Source organism: Myxine glutinosa, chromosome 8, assembly GCF_964187855.1.
Source record: "Myxine glutinosa chromosome 8, kmMyxGlut1.1, whole genome shotgun sequence".
Lineage (NCBI taxonomy): Eukaryota > Metazoa > Chordata > Myxini > Myxiniformes > Myxinidae > Myxine > Myxine glutinosa.
The window spans coordinates 43,131,750-43,156,334 of record NC_136268.1 but is presented as its reverse complement, the minus strand read 5'-3'; the positions used below and the strand labels follow the sequence as shown (position 1 = coordinate 43,156,334).

Genomic DNA, 24,585 nt, shown 5'->3' with positions numbered 1-24,585 from the left:
GGGAGGCGCCTTGGGCCTCGCGCGCTTTGCGAGCCCCGAAGCCGCGATCACGAGCACCGACCTCGGTGGGCTGCCGAGGAGGTGTCCGCTACAACAGCCGTTCCCGGTACGGAACGTGCACGGTTGGAGTACGCCAGTCAGGGGTCCGTTCAACCGCCCGTATGCGGAGAAGTCGACCTTCCCCTTGGTCTGGAGGGGCCCAGAGACATTGTGAGGGACAGTGACTATTGAGGGTCGTGAGTGGGGCCAGGGGGGAAAATATATGAGATGGCCATCTTAGTAATATTGTTGATTGATTGTTGATTGTTGTTGATGGATTGAGAATATATTAGTAATTAATCCGGATCCTTGGTGTGGGGTTGCTTATTGACCTGAATTGTTTGTGTCTTTCATATTGATTGCATTACGAAAGCGTATAAATCATATATCTTTCTGGCGTGGTTCCTCCCACGGTCCGGGGGTCACCAAGACCAGGTAGTTACCGGGAGGACCACGTAACAGAATTGGGGGCTCGTCCAATTGAATTCCGGGATATAAAATTGTATAAAATAATAAAATAATATTTTTATTAATTAAAATTTATTAATTAAGTATTAATTGGTAAATTTTTGGGAAATTATGGTAAAGTCTTGGGTGAAGGTTAACAGGTGTTAACGATAGGCACCATGGCGTTTGTGGCACAGAACTTTGCGGTAACCCCGAGTGAGGCACAGTTCCGAGCGTGACTAAAGTCGGACCTCTTGAAATTGGCCAAACATTTTAACTTGGAGGTCCGAACTAATTTGAAGAAGGCAGAGTTGCAGACTGCGGTGATACAGTCTATGGTGGGATTAGGAACATGGGACGAGTTAGCCTGGGAGTGGCTACCCGAAGAACCAGAAGACGTGGAACTCCGGAAAATGGAGTTGCAATTACGGAGCCAGGAACGGATCAAAGAAGAAGAAAGGAAAGCAGAAAAGGAAAGAGCAGAAGAAGAAAGGAAAGCAGAAAAGGAAAGATCAGAAGAGGAAAGGAGAGTGGAACAAGAACTCCAGGAAAGGTTAGAAAGGATGAAAACAGAGGAAAGGAAAGCAGAAGAGAGGAGAGAAGAGAAACAAGCAGAGGAAAGGAGAGTGGAACGAGAACTCCAGGAAAGGTTAGAAGGGAGAAAACCAGAGGAGAGGAGAGCTGCAAGGGATCTCGAAGCAGAGGAGAGAAAAGCCGAAAGGGAATTAAAGGAACGTGACATGGCGCTTCAGCAAGAAATTAAATTCAAGGAGCTGGAGTTAATGAGAGAACGGGGAGAGGTGCCACCCTTGCTGACTGGGCCGACACCTAGCCAGAAAACCTGGGATGTGGGCAGACATGTGAGGCTGGTTCCACCCTTCAGTGAAAGGGAAGTCGCTAAATTTTTTCCACACTTTGAGAAAGTGGCTCGACAGTTAAACTGGCCGGAGGAGGCCTGGACCATACTAGTGCAAAGTGTGCTGGTGGGTAAAGCTCAAGAGATTTATTCGGCGCTACCAATGGACCAATGTGCAGATTATGAGGTATTGAAGAAGCACATTCTCAAAGCGTATGAGTTGGTTCCTGAAGCTTACCGGCAAAAATTCAGGAATGCCAGGAAGAGGGAGAGTGAGACCCATGTGGAGTTTGCCAGAGTGAAAGAAAACATGTTTGATCGGTAGTGTGAGTCAAAAGGAGTCGGGAACGACTTCTAAGCATTGCGTGACTTGATCCTGGTGGAGGAATTTCAACAGTGTGTCCACGAGGACATCAAAGTGTACCTGCAGGAAAAGAAAGTACCGAAGTTGTGGGACGCAGCCACCATGGCAGATGATTATGCCTTAACACACCGGATAGGGGTCCACGAACCTAACTCCTCGCCGAGATTTCCACAGGGGAGTTGTGGAACAGCAGGTGCGGAGAACGACAATACATGGCGGCGGCCTCGAGATGATTATGGGGACAACGCTGATACCCGAACTGTTCGAAATCAGAGGGCGACGGGCCCAAGACAAACTTATTTTCCGGGGGGCCCGAGGCAGACCACGAGTTTTTCCTCTGGGCCTACTTGCGCTTTTTGCAAGAAACCTGGACACTTGATGTCCAGTTGTTACCTCATGAAAAGGGAAAACCAAGAGCGGAGTCCGACTATTACAACTCCGAATGCGATGGCAAGCGTAAGAAATCGCCCACAGAAGAGTTACCAACCATTTATTTATGAGGGGTTGGTCTCACTCGAGGGAGACTTGACTAACCCAAGACCTGTTAGGGTATTGAGGGACACAGGAGCCCATCAATCCTTAATGCTTGAAGGCATTTTGCCATTGTCAAAGAGTACCGCAACTGGTGATAGTGTTCGGTTACAAGGGATCGGTGGCTGTGTTAGTGCCCCACTTCATATCATCGATTTGGAATCCGATTTGGTGTCAGGACCGGTCACCGTCGGTTTACAAGCCACGCTTCCTGTAGAGGGAGTATCTGTGATTATCGGGAATGATTTGGCCGGGGGGCAAATTTATGGTAACCCGAGGGTGGGTAAAGAGCACCGCAGGGGAAATAACACCACCCCAGCTCGGGATGGCGACAAAAGTACCAAGTTATTTGTAGGGGGACTGAACTTCAACACAGAGGAAGAAGTTCTGACCTCTGTCTTCAACAGATATGGGCCGCTGGTGGAAGTGCGGGTGGTAAAAGACAGGGAAACGCAACGGTCAAGAGGGTTCGGCTTTGTCACGTTTGCAAGCACAAAAGATGCCAGGGAGGCAGAGAAGAATTGGAATGGTAAGGATTTGGAGGGTCGGACCATAACAGTAGGGAAGGCATTTCGTAGGCGTCGAGAGGTCTACAGAAGAGGACCACTTGGCGGTAGTTTTGGTGTTGGCAGCAGCCGATATTACTATGGAGGCTCCCAGAGTTACGGCATCTCCCGAAAGAATGATTGGCAGAGGACTGGCCGAGAAGGAGACCGCCAGTCAGGTGACTGCTGGGACAAGGGGTCCCACCGTAACTGTTAGGAGTCTGGAGAAGTTGAAGCACTCTATATACGGCGGAGCCGCCGAGCCTGGGCTCCTACACGGGCTAACCGTGAACGCCACGTTCTTAAAAGGTGTCCCAGTAGGGAACGTTCCTGCACGGACTAACCGTGAACTCCACGTTCTTAAAGGCGTCCATGTAATGAACTTTCCTCCCCGGACTAACCGTGAACCCCACATTCCTTAAGGCGTCCATGTAGTGAGTACTCAGCTGGGCCTCCATCCAAGAGCAACTTGAAGTTGTTGACGCTTGGTCTAGAGGGAATTACCTTTGGAATCTCTGGGGGGTTTTGGTGAAAGTTTGTTGCTTTATTTTTGAGATGCGATAATTGTGCCCAGGGGGAACTGATGATTTGGGGTGTGCGTTATCCGGTTTGTTTATCAAAGTTGGCTGGCACAGAAAGTTTTCGCTGGGTTCAAACTTTCTTTCTTGAAGGGGGGGAGTGTTACGAATTCCGGGTTTATGGGGATTACGATTCAGGTCATTTCTTATGAATGTATATTCTATTAAAGGTTGTTGTGGTTAAAAGGGTTAGGAACCCTTCTGGTAAAAACGAAGCGAGAAACGGGATCGTGAACCGGAAGAGAAAAAAGAAGACACGAGGTCCGGGAGAAAAGCGGCCATCTTCTGCTCCTCACCCAGCTCCGACGCGAGCGGTGTCGATATTGATCTGCTTTGGGAACGCTGAGTTTGCAAAGCCCGTCTGGCGAGAGGAGTTACCTGCGTGGGGTAATTACCGGTTACGCGTCAAGTTGCCGTGGGTTCCTGCACGGAACCAAGCGTCCGGCACAGTTCGCCTCAACGTCTACAAGGACGCGTACGGGAGGCGCCTTGGGCCTCGCGCGCTTTGCGAGCCCCGAAGCCGCGATCACGAGCACCGACCTCGGTGGGCTGCCGAGGAGGTGTCCGCTACAACAGCCGTTCCCGGTACGGAACGTGCACGGTTGGAGTACGCCAGCCAGGGGTCCGTTCAACCGCCCGTGTGCGGAGAAGTCGACCTTCCCCTTGGTCTGGAGGGGCCCAGAGACATTGTGAGGGGCAGTGACTATTGAGGGTCATGAGTGGGGGCAGGAGGGAAAATATATGAGATGGCCATCTTAGTAATATTGTTGATTGATTGTTGATTGTTGTTGATGGATTGAGAATATATTAGTAATTAATCCGGATCCTTGGTGTGGGGTTGCTTATTGACCTGAATTGTTTGTGTCTTTCATATTGATTGCATTACGAAAGCGTATAAATCATATATCTTTCTGGCGTGGTTCCTCCCACGGTCGGGGGTCACCAAGACCAGGTAGTTACCGGGAGGACCACGTAACACTTCGCAAAATATCACGACTGTATATATAATTTTGTATGATCGTTCGTGTCCTAAAGGGTTTCTACTGTCATAGAATAATAAATGTTTCCGTTCAAACTGCTGAGTTAATAAACCATACATTAGCGCTTCTTCCTCTTCTTCAACTCGCAAAGAGGCTTTTAGAACTGGCAAATTTATGATTAAACAAACGATTTTTTTTACGGCGTAGATGTTTGGATTCTGTGTTTACAGCATTTGTCTCTCCGTATGTATGTATGTCCCTCACATGTTTATCCTACATTTTGGGTGAGTTTTATAACCGACAATTACACTTCTGAAAGGTACAATGTAATGCCATTTGCTTTGTCAGTTATGATTCTTTCAACCCTCTTTAGGGAACGTTCCTTTATTATGTCATATACCTGGTTGGGGCAAATTATCACACTTGATGATTGGGGGAAACTGAAATTATGACGACAGGGTGATGATATATGATGGGGGGAGGTGGGGGAGTATGCTCCCCAGATCATATATAATTAACACTTTGATTAAGGGCTCTTCAAACATTGAAGCATTTCTTATGACTACCTCCAACCACCCTAAGCCCGTTATTGGTTTATTGGTTAGGGTGCAGGGCTTGGGATCCTAGGGTCCTGAGTTTTAATCCCGTTCAGCTGTTGAATTAACACCAGGTGTGGTTGACTCAGCCTGTCATCCTTCCGAGGTCGGCAAAATGAGTACCAACTCACTGGGTCCTCTCTCAAGGAGGTTGGTGGCAGGATTTGCACTCCGGCCGCTGTAAAACACCTCCTTCCATAACACACACAGTGGTGTGTGTTGGGATGGTGCTGAGGTAACTTTGATAGCGTTGACTAACTGACCAACACATAGAATCAACAAGGGTCTCAATGCAATCTCTTCACTTTCATGGTGACAGCTTGGAGACTTAGAGTACTTAAAAATAATTTAATATCTATATAATAATAGCGTAAGGACTCGACTTTGTTGTCCCTTTTACGCCGCACCCAGTGAACCGATGCCCACGGCACGAATGGATTTACGATCTATGAACCGCGCTCTTTGTTTATCACGTACAGCCATACTCGAAAAACCTGAATTAGCCGACGTTGGGGCCCAAAAGCATCCGATTAACTGCCGATACGACGTCATCTTATTGGCGTCTTCTGGGTGAAGGCGAAGCAAGCCGTCCGCTGATTGGACAGGCGAAGGCGAAAGCAAGCCGTCCACTGAGTGGACAATCCAGCGCATGCATTTGTGCCGGTGTCGTCGATCGCGGTGTACGCTAACCTCGACAAGCAAATCCCCTATGCCATCCATAATGGTACACTCTATCCATACACCACATCCTCCCTTCCGTGGACGTTCCACGGGTTTCGGCTAGTTGATACTATTTTCTAACTGGTACCTCCACCAGGTCATACTGCCTCTTCAACTAAAGTATCAAACAAGCCCGGCTACGCGACTGTCAGACTTTCGGTCTTGTTTTACTTCAATTTTGAAACAAGGAGTCATGATTGCCACAAAATCGCAAAATTGCAAAATCTGGGCCATCAGATCAGATTGCTTGGAAATATACATCTTGGCCTTTCAGTTCACAACTCGAATCTTTGCTGCGTACTTTTATCCCGCATGCTCTTCAAATAGTTTCTCAACGTAACACGACTTTGCATCACACCGGAAATGAAGCCTGTGTGCAAATGAATAGTATGGAGCTGCAAGGCTTCCGATCAAACAATATACTTATTCCGAGCACAAGGTTGGAGTGATGGGAGAGAGTTGAAATTTCCACAATATTTATGTACGTAATAAATAGATGGCCCTGAAGCCTGAGGATTCAGATTAAAGGATATTAGAAAATGGATGTTAATACAGTATTTGTTTTTCTTTCCCTCACTCCCAATTCATGTATATGTATTTTACAAATCCATATATATTTGCTCACAATGGAACACAAACGTTCTCCTTCCCCAGTGGTGAGAAGTGAGTATTGCTTGCTTACTTTTTTGGCATGATGATACATAACAGGTAAATTAATGTAAATATTTCAATGCAAATTTTCTTCCTTTATACATATATTTTCTGCTGAATGTGAATAAGTACTGGTGCACATCACCAGTTCCAAGTCAATGAGATAGAGACAAAAACTGGTATGATGTATTTATGGGATCCGACTGCCCATATACAGATCTCGGAACGTAAGTGATCATTCTGGACAAAATCAGACAAATATAGTGCATATCACAGGATGGTGTATGAGTTGGTGACTGAGCATTTGAGGAATGCAAATACACACACCTTCGATCGAAAGTGCACGGAAATCTTCAAAGAAGTGCTGAGTTTAAATGCACAGTTTGATCCTTTATCACACGTGACGGATGACAAAAGTATGAAAGACGATAGTCTAAGAGCAACAGCAATGAGAGATCGGAGGAAGGGTTGCTGGATTCTACCCAGGGGGCGATGGGGCATGAGCCCACCCAAAAGGTATCGTTTTTTTTATTACTAGGGCATGCCCGTACTATATATATATCTAAAATTATATCCCCCCCCTCTATTTACATGAAATGGTTTGGTTCATTCGCAAAGCCAAAGCGAACGGCTTGCGAGTACGGTGACAATCCCCCCCCTCTATTTACATGAAATGGTTTGGTCCAAAGCGAACGGCTTGCGAGTACGGTGACAATCCCCCCCCTCTATTTACATGAAATGGTTTGGTCCAAAGCGAACGGCTTGCGAGTACGGTGACATTCCCCCCCCCCCTCTATTTACATGAAATGGTTTGGTCCAAAGCGAACGGCTTGCGGAGTTTGGTAAAGAAATCGCCATAGCGTGCACAAACGCGCAGGAAAGCGAAAGAATCGCAAATTAGTTTTAATTAGTTTTAAAACATAGTTTAACGCCAACATAGCGGCAACATAGTTTGCCAACGTGAAATAAATGAATACGCTCTCAAATGTGCCGTCCGAGGCAGAGTCTGTTCACCACGTTCGGCACACGTGATAGCTCGCTGCTCTCTGATTGGTTGAATCGTTTTTTGGACATAGCTCGCTAACTACTTGTCCGATTAATATGAAACCTTGAAAAGGCACATCCTCGGGTCCCCAGCAATATACCTGGCAAGTTTCAAGTATATCGGACCCGTGGTTGTCGAGAAACAGCGGTCACAGACAGACACACAGAGATTACTGGCATTATAGATAGATGAAGAGTCCAATTTGGAGTCCCTACATCTCAAGGTTGTCCAAATCTTAACGATCTATAGTACATACTCCTGGCATACATACACACAGAGATTACTGGAATTATAGATAGATGAAGAGTCAAATTTGGAGTCCCTACATCTCAAGGTTGTCCAAATCTTAACGATCTATAGTATAGTAGATCATGTTCCGGTTTATTGAAAGCTGAAGAATGTTATTTATATTTCACCGCACCAATAATTCTCGATTTGAGATTGGTAAACTTATTTGCATATTCATGGTGTGCTTACATTTGAAAGATTGGCCCTCAATTAGGCCTCAAAAGCAACAAACAAACAAACAAACAAACAACAACGATTTGTGAAACAATGTTTAACAATCTCACGTTGCATCAAACAATATTTGTCTTTTCAAATTTTATCGGAAATCAGACGTGACTCGACCGTGACATGCCGTAGATTTGTAGAGCAACTGAATTTGTGCCGCCAGGTAGCTTACGGATTCAGACCAGGTGGTTTGAGTTGACTTTAAGAACAGCTGGTTCGCATTCAACATGAAGAAAAATTATCTTGCGATGCATCTCTATCGTTTCTTATTAAAATCTTGTTCTCTACCCACAAATATTTCCAAGAAGTGTTTACATATACGAGGGGCATTCAATACGTTACCTGAACATAATACAGTGCTGTCGATGGGCCAAGACATACAAAGGATTTTTATTTCCCAATACAGTGCCTTCAGAAAGTATTCACACCCCTTGACTTTTTCACATATTTTTGTGTTACAGCCTGAATTTAAAACGGATTAAATTGAGATTTTTTTTGTCACTGATCTACACAGACCGTGGAATTGTCCAAGTGGAATTTATACCCCATAATGTCCAAGTGGAATTTTTTTTTTCAGAAATTTTTACATTATGTGAAGATCGGTGACAATATTTTTTAAATTTCATCCATTTTAATTTCATGCTGTAACACAACAAAATGTGAAAAAATTCAAAGCGTGTGAATACCTTCTGAAGGCATGGTATATATATATATATATATATATTTGCAGCTCATGATTCATATTGTAAAGGATAGCACACTGAGCAATTAAAAAGAATTTAAATTATTTATTAATAGCCTGACGTTTAGTGATTAATATTAATAAATGATTAATAAATAAAAAAATGAAATAATAATAAAATTTAATAGCAGGGAAGCCCTATGAATGATTGGCAAGGATTTGGACCAAGCCATGATGTGAACCGTCCCCAACGGAACTTAACGGTTTCACCACCACACTACACTCAACGCTTCTGCCCTCGAAACGTCAGGTGATTTAATAAATAATTTAAATTCAAAAAAACTGCTCAGTGTGCTATCCTTTTCAACATATACGTATATATATATATATATACATATATATATATACTGTATTCTTGTCTTATTTTTTTCTACATATATACTCGTACATGTATAATATATACTGTATTATTATCTTTTATTTTTTTCTCATATTTACTCGTGTGGAGATATATATATATATATATATGAATGAATGAATGAATGATCGTTTTAAGGCCATTTTCCCCACCAGGGCGGGGGTTAGCCTTGCGGGCCCCATGACAATCATGGTTCCCTGTTTGAGGCAATGTTTTTTATGGCCGGATGCCCTTCCCTTGGTCGCCTCTTACGATGCGCAGGGATACGGTGTACCTATTCTAAGCCGGGGTACACACCGTGATCATTCATCCCAGCAAGCTGGTACTCAATTTGCCGACCTCGGAAGGATGACAGGCTGAGTCAACCCCCCTGGCGTTAATTCAGCGATCATTCAGCGATCGACCAGGATTCGAACCCAGGATCCTAGGATCCCAAGCCGGCACCCTGACCGCTAAGCCAACACCAGGATGGATATATATATATATATATATATATATACACAGTACACCTCGCAATACTTTTAGGACTGTTGTGAGTATCTAATTCACATAATTTTTTTGAATGCTCCACATGCATATATTCAGTATCATCATGATGATTTCGTTCAAAAATACCATTGGTGAACTCTTATGGATAGAAGAAAAATGAAGCATTTGCAGGTTTACAAAGATGCAATCACCAGCCATGGCAACATAGCTATCCAATTGATCATATTCGATTTGCGGCCTTTCTTTGTCTAAATGATTACCAATCCACCATATAATCTGCACTCACTGATCTTATGCTTCTGCAATTATTTCAACCCCCTCCAGCATCCAAGTGAAGGAGTGTGCTGTGGATACAACATCAAAAGTTTACCAGGCCGTGGTAAAGAGCGACACGAAGCGCCAGATGGGTGAAGACGTCAATGACTGGATGCAGCGATCTGGCACCGCTCAGTCTCGCTCTTTCCAGATTCTTGCTCATCTAACTGGCACCGAATACCGTATGTCTTTGTTAAACACCATTTATACTTTATCTTTGTGCTTATGAAAGCTTTGTGGTTATTGCTTTGCTGCTGATTGAATCGTTCACCAACTAGGGCAGCCATAAATGTCCTCATTTTCATAAAGCCATCTGCATGAGCAGACTAGCCTCAGGAGGTTAAAATCTTGGCATTGCAGTGTTTTCAGATCGTTTTAGGTGCTCCATTGATCTTATCTGAACCGTGGTGCTGGTACGCACACTCACCACTAAGCTGTCTAGCCTGGGTTTGAATCTTGACCCATTCATTGGGATGAATCAACTGTTATCTCAGTGTTTCACAGGCAGGGTGTGTGCCGTCCTGAGGATGGACATTAAACTGGGCATCCTGTCTGCCGGCATTAGTCGGTGGACCTGAGAGATCAAATAGTGTCCGGCTGCATACAAAATGAATGAATGCAAAAATATATTGCAGAAAAACAAGCAAAATTCATTGTCTTTGCACATTCATTTGCCAAGATGCCAACAGAGCGAGCATTTGTCCTACTTTACACCCCCCTCAGTGCAAGATCCTGATGAAGAAGCTTTGACTAAGGCCAGGTGAGATGACTTTATCTCCTTTTTTGCTATGACCATCCGGTTGAAAGCATGTGTTGTTATCTGAAAAAATTCTCATATCGGGTTATAACAGTGAGCTCTTCCGAGATCGATACAAACTGCTTATTCCTGGCTTTCCTGCTAACTATTCTTTCCTTGTCTCTTGTGCCTGTCCTGCCTTTGTTTCCATCCCCATCGATCTACGTCTGTTGTTGGATCCATGTCTGTGGGCCTGCACATCTTGTCTGCATGTCTGTTTATATTGTCTGCATGCTTCTCTATCAATCCGATCTTCCCTGCCCTGTCCTGTGCCTACCTTGCACCTGCACACTGCCCTAGGGAGCTTTTCGAATCCGAGAGAAATAGTCCCAAAGTTAAGAAGCTGCGGAAATGGCACAACGGGTTATCTGCGCGTGTCCTTAACGTGTGACACCGATTTGGCATGCTGTGTGAGGCCCTTAAAGCCTTTGCTAGGCCTAGGCCTTGCATTGGCCTGATGGCCAGTCATTTTGTTTTCCTCTCGATTTCCTTTCTGAATCACATTCGTGTGCTTCACTCTTTGATGGTTCAATAAACCACCATGATACCTGACCAGTGAAGTTCTGATTCTTTTTTTTTTGTATTATTTACAGCAATGAGTTACATTTGGAAGGAAGATAAATGTATTCAATTTCAGGAGTATTATTAAGGAGATCTCATGTTGCCTATCAATCTTTAAGGTTTCCGGGTTGATTTGTTCACACACTCAATGCTTTAAGTGTCACGGAAATATTTTCATGACAAATTTAACCACTTACCTTAGTAACCACCTCCCATCAGTTTGAAAGCAAAGCGTTTGGCAGGACCAGGAAAACGATTCACTAAATGGTTCTGGGTAGGACTGCGGAGGACGGTGGGGAGCGGGTTGTGTGGAGGGGGGCAGGGGGGGCTTTTGCATGGCTGTACAAACAGGTCTACGTTCCAGATATTTCATCGAGACAGCATTGTCTCACTGGCTCCTTGATTTTACATTTGGACATCCAGGTAATTGTGGAAAGCTGTAACAGGGAAGAATATTTATAACGTTTGCCTTTTCTTACTAAAACCTCATCTTCGTGAATCGATCAACAACCCATTTGTGAGATAAAAGATTGAGGGACTTGACAAAGTACAAAATTGGTTTCACATTGGCCTGGTGTTGGCTTAGCGGTTGGGGTGCCGGCTTGGGATCCTAGGATCCTGGGGTTCGAATCCCGATCGATCGCTGAATTAACGCCAGGGGGGTTGACTCAGCCTGTCATCCTTCCGAGGTCGGCAAATTGAGTACCAGCTTGCTGAGATGAATGATCACGGTGTGTACCCCGATTCAGAATAGGTACACTGTATCCCTACGCATCGTAGGAGCGTGACCAAGGGTTGGCGTCAGGAAGGGCATCCGGCCATAAAAACACTGCCTCAAACAGGGAACCATGATTGTCATGGGACCCGCAAGGCTAACCCCCGCTCCAGCGGGGAAAATGGCCTTAAAAACGATCATTCATTCATTCATTCATTGGCAGTTTTCTTCGCTCTTGATTTGATAAGAGAATGAATGAAAATCAATATTTTTATACTTGTTTTTTCTTGACCTCTATGAGTCCCTCATTCGGTTCATCGTTACGTCGCGTTCGCTACATGCATGGGCTTATATGGACCTAACAAGTAGTTGCATGAACAGGAAATGTAATGTTTTTGCTCGATGCACTTGTAAGTTCTGTAATTTTCAATCCGTCGCATCCGCCAAATACATCTCATGAGTTACATTGTCAATTGCTTTGAGTGTTGTTTGTCCTTTCTACTTGGGTGAAACACGACCAGGATGATCAGCGGAAGTCTTCATTATAATTGGCGCTTCACCATTGTGGGAGGCAATTACTCCCTTGTTTCGGATAAAAGTTGCTCAGCCGTACGGACATCATCCCGAGGAAGTGTGAAGCACGATTTGGTTCAAATTATACCAATGCCATCTAATCGCTAGTCCCACCCTGTGATATTGCTGCAGATTTTGTGGCTTGCTGTTGCGAATTAAGTGGAGATTTGTGTGCTTTGATCAACACGTCAAGCAATCGATGGATCAAACCGATCCCGATGGCAACGCAAGCTCGGTGTATTGCGCAAAAACACGCGTGAACATCACGTGCGGTCTCTTTTTGCAAGCAAACATAATGTACCTTCAGCATTGCTGCTTATCTTCCCCGTTTACCCTTCACTTTGCTTTGCTTCCGAGTTGCAAAAATATTTGTATCAATGTCACCGCTATCCCCAATAATGCACACTATTCACCACTATGTCGGCCTAAGGATACATCATGTGATGCTCTAATACTAATCCCACCTCACTGAGCCTTTCATGTCTTTGCCAAGTGTTCTGCATCTGGTCTTGTTTTGTGATTTCAGGGTGTACCTTAATGACGCCGAGTGCCTTTCCTCTCTTATTTCTTACTTTAAAAGTACCGTAGAGACCAGGAAACAATTGCGCTGCCCTGGGAAGTACTTTTTGTCCAGGCAGAGGATATTTATGTATTTATAAAATGATTAGCGTACAACTAGTCCTGAATTTTAATACACATGCAGCCACCTATTTTCCCTTAACTTTTGGCTTCAACTAAAATCACTCCACATGTACAATGGATCACCCATCTTTATTCCTCAAGCCTTGAACACCCATGTGCTTTGCATTGAAAGCCGTTTTCAATACTAACCATTGGTCTAACTGCTTTTGGGTTGCCTTGTCTGATCTCCATAATTTGTGTCTTGTGAAATTATCCATTTCCATGATATAATTGTATTACATGATACAGTTAGGACCGATAAACCCTCTGAACAGCAGAGGCTGAATTGCAAAGCGACATTTTTCGATTTTCAAAGTCAAATTTGAACTTTATTACATGATTTATATTTCAATAAGCCGATTAAGATATTCTTCAGAGCAAATATGTTTTGTAGTGACGTCACCACTGAATGGGACTATGTTACAATTCATGGTGGCTTACGAAGGGTTAAATGCTTTCCGTGATCGAAAGATGCTAAATGAAACAGACATAAGAGTTGCATTTTAAAGACGTGATGGTGTCCAATAGGTAGTGAAAGGTAACATGTCAGGTATTGGTGACTGTAGCATGAGAATCACTTCCATTGTGTACTGTGCTCTTTATTCGAGGCAGGTTGTCCACACAAGGCCTTCTTGGCTGCATGGATTACCTGATTCCTTATTCATTCCAAGAATATAACTTACATATTGCATTTCCCTGAGATGTACATTAACCACACTGCTCCGAACAGGCCCATGTGGACTCAACAATAAGCATGGATATTTGAAGAGTGGAAAGTCCCTCCCGCTGATTTTTCTTTAAATTAGCAATTTTTTCCTCAAAACAATTAATTGACCTGGTCCTGCTGACGGCTGTGCCATGATATGAGGGGTGTTCAAAAGTTACACAAATGAGATACTCGCAATGGTCCAGATACACCAAAGTTTTTTTTAATGTTTCAATATCGAAGTAGACATATATAGGCACTCTAACTAGTAAGAAATATAAAAATGCTTTTTACGATACATCATTTACAACATGCATCACATGATCTGTTTTTGGGCATTTTGGAGGGGTTAGGGGGGGTTATTTAAGTCTTCAATGGGCCCTGCACAATTTATAGAACAGATAATATATAAATACACGAGCAAAAGTAGTTGTGAGGTGCCTGCAATATGGTGAGGTGAGTTGCAGGTGTCTGCAATATAAAAATCACTCATTCAACCAGTTTGAACAGTGAGAAGGAGTCATTCTGCTGTTCTGTGTCACCGTGTGTACCGCAATGAGCATGGAGAAAAGAAAGAAAACCAGAGAATTGTCTGAGGAGGTCAGACACAAGATTGTAGCCAAGCATGGGCAATCTCAAGGCTACAAGTCCATCTCCAGAGACCTTGATGTTCCTGGGTCCACCATACGCAATGCTATCAGGAGGTTTAAGGCCCATGGCACTGCAGCCAACCTCCCTGGACATGACCACAAGAGAAAACCTGATCAAAGACTGCAGCGAAGGATTGTTCGAATGGTGGAGAAAGCACCTCAATCAACTGCCAAACTGATTCAAGCTGACCCTCAGAAACAAGGTATGACAGTTTCAACTCGCATCATCTGTCACCAACTCAATGAAAGGGGGTTCTATGGTAGGAGACCCAGGAAGATACCACTACTGAGAGAGAGACATAAGAAAGCCTGACTGAAGTTTGCCAAAACGTACATGAACAAGCCAAAATCTTTCTGGGAGAATGTCCTGTGGGCAGATGAGACCAAATCAGAGCTTTTTGGAAAAGCACATCATCTCAATGTTTACAGAAAACAAAATGAAGCCTTCAAAGAAAAGAACACCTTCCCTACAGTCAAACATGGAGGAGGTTTTGAGGTTGCTGTGCTGCCTTGGTAATCTCCTGATTTCATGATGCCATGCACACATCCAAGGCACCCAGTGCCAGAGGCAGCACAGCAACCTCAAAACATCACTAAACCTCCTCCATGTTTGACTGTAGGTTGTCGAGGGTTGCTGTGCTGCCTTGGTAATCCTCCTGTAATCTCCTGGAGGTTTAGTGATGTTTTGAGGTTGCTGTGCTGCCTCTGGCACTGGGTGCCTTGGATGTGTGCATGGCATCATGAAATCAGGAGATTACCAAGGCATTTTGGAGCGCAATGTTCAACCCAGTGTCAGAAAGCTGGGTCTCCGTCGAAGGTCATGGGTCTTGCAGCAGGACAATGTCCCCAAACACACTTCAATATGCACCCAGAAATGGTTCAAGACAAAACTCTGGACTGTTCTGAAGTGGCCAGCAATGAGTCCAAATCTAAATCCCATTGAACACCTGTGGGAAGATCTGAAAACAGCAGTTAGGAGAAGGCACCCTTCAAATCTGGGAGAACTGGAGCAGTTTGCACAAAAAGTGTGGGTCAAACTGCCAGTAGAGAGGTGTAGGAAACTCATTCATGGCGATAGGAAGCGCTTGAGTGTAGTTATTTTGTCCAAATGCTTTTCTGAGCAGATGTACATTGACGGTTAATGTGTCAGACACCCAACCGATGCTACCAAATATTAAGTTGAGGGTGGCAATAAATTTGTCAATGACATTTCTTTTTATTTTCTGATTTAAAAGGATATATTAAGTTCTGAATCAAAAACAAAGGTTCTGTTATATTAACAGTGAAATAAAGAATTGCAGAGACCAAATACTTTTCTCAATTTCAACTTATTTTTTAGTAAATTGTGAGTTATTTGAAAAAAGTGCAACGGTGCCGATATTTTTGGCCACAACTGTATATATATATATATATCCGGAAGCTACATCCCTTTCGTCCTGAAGCTATGTCCATAACTCATTACATTTCCGGTTATATATATTGCAAATAAGGCACCCCAAACGTATTTAGCGTTTCTGATATTTCTTATAACTATAACAATGGATATATTTATACAATATGCCCATTGCTATGGTTATCAAAATACTTGATAACGGTTTCATCATTTATTAATTACATATTTACTGATAAAATTAACTTATCTCTACTTTGGACTTTTTCCCATTTCACAAGGTAAATGGAGCAAAGCAGTTTTACTTTGTCGTGACTTGATTGAAATGAAAATAATCACAAGAAGCGTTTATGTATACGACTTTAAAACCAATACCATGGCAGAGTATCTCCTTTTTTAGTTGCAAAAATCAAATATGGACGTTATTTTTCGGGTTTAGTTTAAAGTGGAAAGGAAGAAAGGCACTGGCTTCATGCATTGGTTTATTCTGTGCTTGTTTGTTGTTTGTGAACACATGTTTGCATGTGCAAACACCTAGAGAATGTGCTTTCACCCTCTTGCATGAAACAATCTAACGCTGCTTTAACAAATGTACAACCATGACAGCACAATTCTTTACATTGCAAAAATGGACTGAATGATCTTCTTTATTCTTTATTCAGTTCAGTTTATTATCTGTATGGTTACAGTAGAGTGGAACATGAACATTTGTACAAACGAGAACGACACTCAGTGGAGATACATAAACATACAGAATAACTGTCAAATTAAGCAGTAGTTTGAAAGGCTGACATCCTTTTTCATTAGTAAATATTGGAAGCTCCAGGATAACATTATGTGAGTGTGTGTGTGTGTGTGTGTGTGTGTGTCTGTGTGTGTGTATGTGTGTGTGTGTGTGTGTGTGTGTGTGTGTGTGTGTGTGTGTGTGTGTGTGTGTGTGTGTGTCTGTGTGTGTGTGATATATTATATATACACATACACATGTTGTTATCCTAAAGCAACAAAATATAATATAAAAACATATATCTATCTATAATTCCAGTAATCTCTGTTTGTACGTTTGTACGTTTGTACGTCTGTACGTCTGTACGTCTGTTTGTCTGTGACCGCTGTTTCTCGACAACCACGGGTCCGATATACTTTTAACTTGCCAGGTATATTGCTGGGGACCCGAGGATGTGCCTTTTCAAGGTTTCATATTAATCGGACAATTACTTACCGAGCTATGTCCAAAAAACGATTCAACCAATCAGAGAGCAGCGAACGATCGCGTGTGCCGAACGTGGAGGACACACTCTGCCTCGGATGGCACATTTGAGAGCGTATTCATTTATTTCACGTTTGCAAACTATGTTGGCGTTAAACTATGTTTTAAAACTAATAAAACCGAATTTGCGATTCATTCGCTTTCCTGCGCGTTTGTGCACGCGATGGCGATTTCTTTACCAAACTCCGGAAGCCGTTCGCTTTGGACCAAACCATTGCATGTAAATAGAGGGGGGGGATTGTCACCGTACTCACAAGCCGTTCGCTTTGGACCAAACCATTTCATGTAAATAGAGGGGGGGGATATAATTTTAGATATAGATATAGTACGGGCAATGCCCTAGTTTATATAATTCAAAGAGCTCCTCTGTGTGTGTGTGTGTGTGTGTGTGTGTGTGTGTGTGTGTGTGTGTGTGTGTGTGTGTGTGTGTGTGTATGTATCTATCTATCTATCTATATATATATATATATATATATATATATATACAGTAGTGACCCCTAATTCCGAACGCCCCTCATCTCGAACTACTCTAATTCCGAACCGTAAATTCGAGAAAATTTTGTCCCTAATTCCGAATGTATTTCTATAACCGAACCGCCAACATAGCGTTAGCGTCGTTCATATTTCCCGCCGCGAGCGTCGTTCATATTTCCAGTGCTGAAATTAGAGAACTGTGCTTCCATTGGTCTAAAACACAGGCCATTGTTGAAAAGTGGCCCCTAATAAAGCAGTGGTTAACAGGAGCATTAACTTGTTCAGTGACGATGTGATTGACCACTTCAGAAAAATTAAGAAAAGTCGCCAACACCAGGCAACTTTGGAGAGGTGGTTCTCTAAAGAAAGCAAGCCTAGTGAGCCCCAACCCTCTACAAGTGGTGTTAAGAGACAAAGAGAGCAAACACCGTAAGTCAAGTCATCTGATGTTAGCTTGGAAGGTGCCTCACCTTCCAAGCAATAAAACCCTCTCCCTCCTTCCTCCTCTCCAGCCTCCACATGCACCATCAGAACTCTCCACGAAGGTAAATGCAGTTATTTTCATGTTAGTACATTTACTTCTTGTTTTTATTATTATTATTAGTTGATATTTAGGGCATTTACTCATCTTATTTTACCTTGAATCATGTGTATTTGCAGTTAACAGTGTCTTGATAATGGGTTTTTGGGGTCCAGGAACGGATTAATTCACTTTCCATTATTTCTTATGAGGAAAATAGTTTCTAATTCCGAACTTTTCCCAATCCGAACTGCCGCTGGAACGAATTAAATTCGGATTTAGAGGTTCCACTGTATATATATATATATATATATATATATATATATATATATATATATATATATTGTTACGGACATGGCTAGGATGTTATTTGCCGAGCGGATGGCCGCCGCGCCCGAACAGTTACCCCAACTAACCCGATTCCTGAACGTTGGCCGAATCGCGCCACAGATATTCAATATGGAAACCTCTAAAGTGACCGAATGTAAAGAGGAAGAAGAAGACATACAGAAGAATAACAGGATTTATTATTTACACACACTAAAGCAAAAGGAGCAGTCAAGGTTATATACAGGGAAAATGGAAAAAGCAGGTGACACAGGGAAAATACTAGCTTAACTAAACAGGCTTAACTTAACCCAGGGACAAGACAAACAAAACAAACTCACGTACACAAGAAGGATAGAATGGCAGGAATGAATGCTGGAAGGAGGAATGGGAAGGTTCAGCTGGGGCAGATGGTTCGGGCTTGATTCCGCACGGGACGTCGGGCTGGACCTCGACGGCCACCGATGCCACCGCAATCTGGTTCCCGTGGGGTAACGGGTCGAAGCGGCCTGGTGGAGTCAACTGCTGGTGGAGCCAAAACTACTGGTGGGGCGCAACTCTTTCGTTGCACTTCTTACTTCGCACTTCTGTCAAAGGCTTCCCCGCGCTTCTTGTTTCGCACTTCTGTCAAGGCTTCCCCGCGCTTCTCTCGCACTTCTCCGAACTCATCTGAGGTGGGGGCGTTTCCCATGGGTTATATATAGCCCCACCCTTGAACCTTTTCGAACCTCCCCGATCGCTCTTCCTCCGCCCTCTCAAACCAAACCCCTCGTGCTTGGTTGGTTGTTCGGGGCTGGCTCCCTCCTCCCCTCTATGACGAGGTGGAGACCCGCCCTTCTTCTCCGAGCCGGAGCACATGGCGAATGGAGTCGCGGAGGGAACAGTTGGCAATTTGTTGGAAGGGGAATGTGAAGGGAAAGGGGATCTACTCTTATTTAATGCAGTGCAATGGAGTATTTAATTAATGGAAGACACACCCTTACACTAATACACATAATAAGGATATAACTACTGAACAGGGATATATGGTGTCCTTCGTGTATGCTTTATGGAATTAACTATGGGAACGCCCTTTGATCTTTATACAACAACAATTGCAGGAAGGAGGGTGACATTTTACAACTATTCACTACACAACAATAAATTAAAAAAACATTCTCATATCCACAACACTGCACCCTCCTCCCCTTAGGCACGACCCGGGCCTATGAACTTTTACCTTAGTGTGGCACGTAGGTGTAGTTCCCTCTACATTTAACTTGACACTGAGTGCGACAGTTTTAAAACATAAATAAATATTTCCCACTGCTCCATTGCACCCTGCCTAACAGATTCACGCCCACAGCTAACCGAATTGCGGAATGTTCTTCAAACTATACATTTACGGTGGGGGCGCATTATTTACAATGACTCTACTTTTATTTACAAAACGTAACCCAGGACCTGTGATTGTTCTTTGGGGGGGGAGACAGTCTGCCCTGCATCGATGCACCATGAAGCACCCAAAAACGCACCAATGTACCCTCAAGCACCAATCGGTGCACAGTCACTGCAGTTCAATAATAAAAATAACCAAACAACCCCTAACCCTGCTGGTGGTCTCTTGCTCTTCGGCTCCCTCTGCTGGCTATTTGCTTTCTTCCAGTTTGTTGTCATCTTCTTTGCTGGTGGCCTATTTGCAATAAAACTTGCCCAAACGTGTCCATTTTTTTTTTATGGCCCACAGGGGCCGACTACGTGTGGTTCACCTGGGGGGCATCGGTGCCCTGTGACCAAGGTCTGCCAGCAAGATCTCGGGCCTTCATGGCCGGTTCCAGCAGAGGGGCCATGCCCCAACCCATGGGGTCCATAAGTGGTGCTCAGCCACAGACATGTGGTCCATAAGGTGGTGCATCGATGCAGACAGCTGGTTCCGGGAGTTTCGGGCGCACAATGGCGGACTCACGCACGCTCCCCTCGGCGCCCAGTGGCGCACAGGTCCTCATGTGGGAGACAAGGGGGGAAAAGACAGATGAGCGAGGGGTAAGGTCACAAGGGTACACATCAATACAGGCAATGCAAGGCGAAGTGCGTACGGAGAGCGAAGTGAGAAAGCTCGTCCCTACCGTACGTCACCCCCCCTGTCACCTACTCTACCCTTGCCCTTACCCCATATTTACAAAATCTACACCTTTACAAATTCGTCGCTAATGTCACGTCTTCCCCATATTTCCCCTATACCAAATTCGTCTCCACAATCCCTCTAACCAAAATTTGCCATCACCCAATTCATCATCAATCCTCATAAGGAGGAAGAGATGGAACAACAAGCACAATGTCACACCCACGTCATGATGCGTCTCACATTCCAAACATCTGCACAATGAAAATAATAAAACATGGCATGGTGTGGAGTTACGTCACCTCAGGTGAGTGGATGTAGATGGTGCGAGGAGACTTCAATCCTACTATCCTCTGAATGACTTTAACACACTTTACACTACCCGGGGTCTTCCCTGCCAATCCATTGGCCAACTTACACTATGGGTTCTAAAAATCAATTCCCATTGACCAAACTGTGGTGCTTCTCAATTTTGGGTCTCACTCCCCCGATGCAACTCCCTGTGCCCTTGCACAATTTCCGGGCTGGGTCGTGCAGCTCTCCCAGCAGGTCTACCCACCTGCACACCTCCACCACTGTAGTTGCCACCCGAGCTTACCTAGCTCCTCACCCTAACCTATCTAATTGGGGAAGGCCCCTCCTGGCTCTGTCACCCCTCGGTGCCCTCTGGCACTGGGCTACCCGGGTCCGTCCTCCGGATCCTCGGGCCCCATCCACAACAACTACCGGCTCCCAGAGCCCACCTGCGACCTCACCTGGCCGACATCCTCACAGTGGTGGAGTGCCCAAACCAACTACACACACTAACAGGCTACATGCCCAGCCATTTCCACAACACTAATGCACCCATCCAAATACCATTCTTCCACCATGCACCACAGATGCCAATATCCAACCACAATTTACCTGAACCCTCTACCTAACACTTACACTACCCTCCCCGGGTATTCGTGATGGGGGTCCATCCTCCTTTCCCCCATCCACACCTTCGCACCATCCACTCCACTCCACAGTTTCCACCATACTCACTCCACGACCATCCATTCCAATACTCCATATACTCCAGACCATTCATTCCATACACCTGTTGTTGCACACCTGTGCAATCTCACCTGGTGCCACCTGCACCCTCCTTCCTTCCTGGACCATTTGGTCAACACAACACACATCACCATCACTCCCTCATACACTGCTCCACACACCTGTCCAGTTGCACACCTGTGCAATCACACCTTTTAACCATACACACGGCATCATCTGAACTACCTGTTGCCCTGCTAACTTAGTGCTCCCCGTCTTCCCTTTAAACTAAGCACATACCACGTCATTATCATCCACACTAATCTACCTGCGTCCCCACTACAGGTATCATTGTCACTACCTAATCTTAACGTTACCTAAGTTCATATTCTCTAGGTCCCTATAATTATATCCTAACCCTCCCGGGCTAGTTTTCACTGCCATAAACCCCATAAATCTATTGCTCCTTTGCCCCCGCTGTGAGAGATGACAGAGTTGCCATCCCATCACATCGGGTATCTCTCACTACCAATTTTGCACACCAAATTCCAGCCAATTAAAAATTTGCCAATCACTACCAATCCTCTGCCAATCATCAAATTTTGTTTTTCTAATTTCGGGTCCAAAACACTACCCTCGTCACACGTCTACTCACTTGAGCCTCTCGGTGCGCCAATTCATCTCTAAAGCTCGGCTTCGCAAAGCCGAGCCATGAATGCGGGTTGCTTGGTGCCGGCGGCTGGATGCGTCCGACACTCGGTGAAGGGAAGGAGGTATACCCGGGCCGAGATCCCACGCACCATCTCGGCACAGAGCCGTCCAATGGCCCGATCTCGACCTGCCGGAACGCCTCAACAAAAAGGGGTCGCCATGACGACCCTTCCTATCGGGCTGCCCGCTCCGCCTAGTGGAGCACGGACGCGGCCGTTCAAAGCGCGGCCCGGCTTGGATCCCGCACGGCGGTTCTTTCGAAACCGCCGCGGATCTCCGCGGCATGCAAAGCTTCCCGGCGCGCACCGAGGGCCTGATTCGGCTATACGTCGCTCTAACCGCTAACCCGGTTAGCGTCAATGCTCCATTCGCATGCTTACACCCCGCAGCTCGTTCCTTGCTCATACATCCAGCCGTCTCCATGCTCTTTGTCATTGCACCTTCCCTGACACACCCAGGTACACTCATTCCGCTTACAGACTTGGTCACACACCTGACCACCGCACACCTTTGCACACACTCGTCGTTCGCACACCTCACCAACACACCTCTTCGCGCCCCCTCCTCGGTCACCTCCTCTGTGACAACCACAGGTGTGCTCTCACTTGCACACCCAATCACGTGCCTCACTACCAATTCCAGTGCGCATTCCCATACGCTCTCTACCATTCCAGGTGTGCATCCTTCCATTCCAGGTGTACATCCTCTCTCACCTGCCACAACCAACTCACGCTCCGTGTCACTCTCACTACTTTCACCACCACACTCGGTCGCGCACTCACCCTTACTCTCGACAGCGCACTCTTTCCTCATGCACCCGTCCGTTACACACCTTTCTCGCGCATCCTCTTGCGCACACTCTCCCGTTACATCCTCCGTAACACTCACCACAGGTGTGCATTCTCCCTTACTTTTGACAGCGCACTCTTTCCTCATGCACCTGTCTGTTACACACCTTTCTCGCGCATCCTCTTGCGCACACTCTCCCGTTACACCCTCTGTAACACTCACCACAGGTGTACACTCTCTCGTTACATCCTCTGTAACACTCCCCACTGGTGTACACTCTCTCGTTACATCCTCTGTAACACTCCCCACTCCGCACTTCCATGTGCCCCCTCGCACACGCGCTACGACCAACTCACTCTCGACAGCACACTCACTCCTCGGCGCGCCCTTTTTCCTCACACACCCCAGAGTCGGACATTCTCGCTCACCTCCTCTCTCGTACTCCGTACCTGTCGCACACTTCACCAATGGCCTCTCACGAACACCCGGATCCAAATCAACCCCCAAGCCGACTGAAGCTTCCCTCACATCATATACATTTCCGAATATATTGCCACTCACCTTGGCACCTCGTCGTCGCACCTCCTCTGCCACCTGCAAGCTCTTTATTTGGTCAGCGAGCACACCATCACGATTTGAGCACCGACCTTGTACATATTCCATTACTTCCTCCCTTATCTCCCTCTTAGTTTCCCTCCGTCTCTTCTTAATTTCACTCACCCCCTCTTCCACCTTCTCTAACTTTTGCTTCACCTCTATTATTTCCCGGTGCGTCTCCTCAATTTCGTCCTCTAAGGCTACCTTGACTGTTTCTATGTGCGTCCTCATCTCCCGGTCCTTTGTCTCCATTACTTCTGTCACCTCGTCCAACCTCGTTGTCAGTCCCTCACGTACCCTCTGACATTCCCTCTTCGTCGCTGTCAAGTCGTCTTTTAGTTCCTTTTGTGTCACCTTTAACCCTCCTAGTACCGCAGTGTTCCTTTGTACCTGCTCCACTAACTCCGTCTGTCCCACCGTCAGCTGTTCCACCTCCTGCGTCAGGTCCTCTATGCCCCCTTGTAACCTTGCCATCCCATTTCTCACCTCTTTCTCCATACGCTTCTCACGTCGCTTTACCTCCTCGCGTACCCCCGAGACCTCCTCGCTTACACCTCATCGTATTTCCTCCCACATCTCCTCCATTTCTTTAGTAGATGCCGCCCTCATCTGTCCCAATTCATCCATCTGAGCATCCAATTTAGTTTCTACCCCGATTTTCACCTCCTCTATCTGCTCTCCCATTTGTTTAATTTCCCTGGCCGATTGCTCCCCTATTTCCCGCAATTTGTTTTCCATCTTGTTTTCTAACCCCTTTAACCCATTCTTCACCTCTTTTATCCCGGTCTAACCCCTCAATTTTATTGTCTAACCCCTCAAATTTATTGTTTAACCCCTCAAATTTATTGTCTAACCCCTCAAATTTATTGTCTAACCCCTCAAATTTATTGTCTAACCCCTCAAATTTGCTGTCTATCTTCCCAATTTGGGCACTGGTA

General features: G+C 45.1%; 1 protein-coding gene and 1 long non-coding RNA gene across 2 annotated transcripts in view; one reads left to right on the top strand and one right to left on the bottom strand.

Moving 5' to 3' along the window:
• Nucleotides 1–11,117, top strand: part of LOC144893270 (LIM domain-binding protein 3-like) — a 95,022-nt gene extending 83,905 nt beyond the window's left edge. Inside the window, exons 7-9 of the mRNA XM_078783208.1 lie at nt 9,779–9,951; nt 10,493–10,529; nt 10,866–11,117. Coding sequence (XP_078639334.1) covers nt 9,779–9,951; nt 10,493–10,529; nt 10,866–10,956 — 301 coding nt within the window. The 3' untranslated portion in view covers nt 10,957–11,117. The remainder of the gene's footprint in view (nt 1–9,778; nt 9,952–10,492; nt 10,530–10,865) is intronic.
• LOC137416615 (uncharacterized) overlaps nt 1–24,585 on the bottom strand; it is a 73,887-nt gene that overhangs the window by 6,679 nt on the left and 42,623 nt on the right. The window lies entirely within an intron of this gene.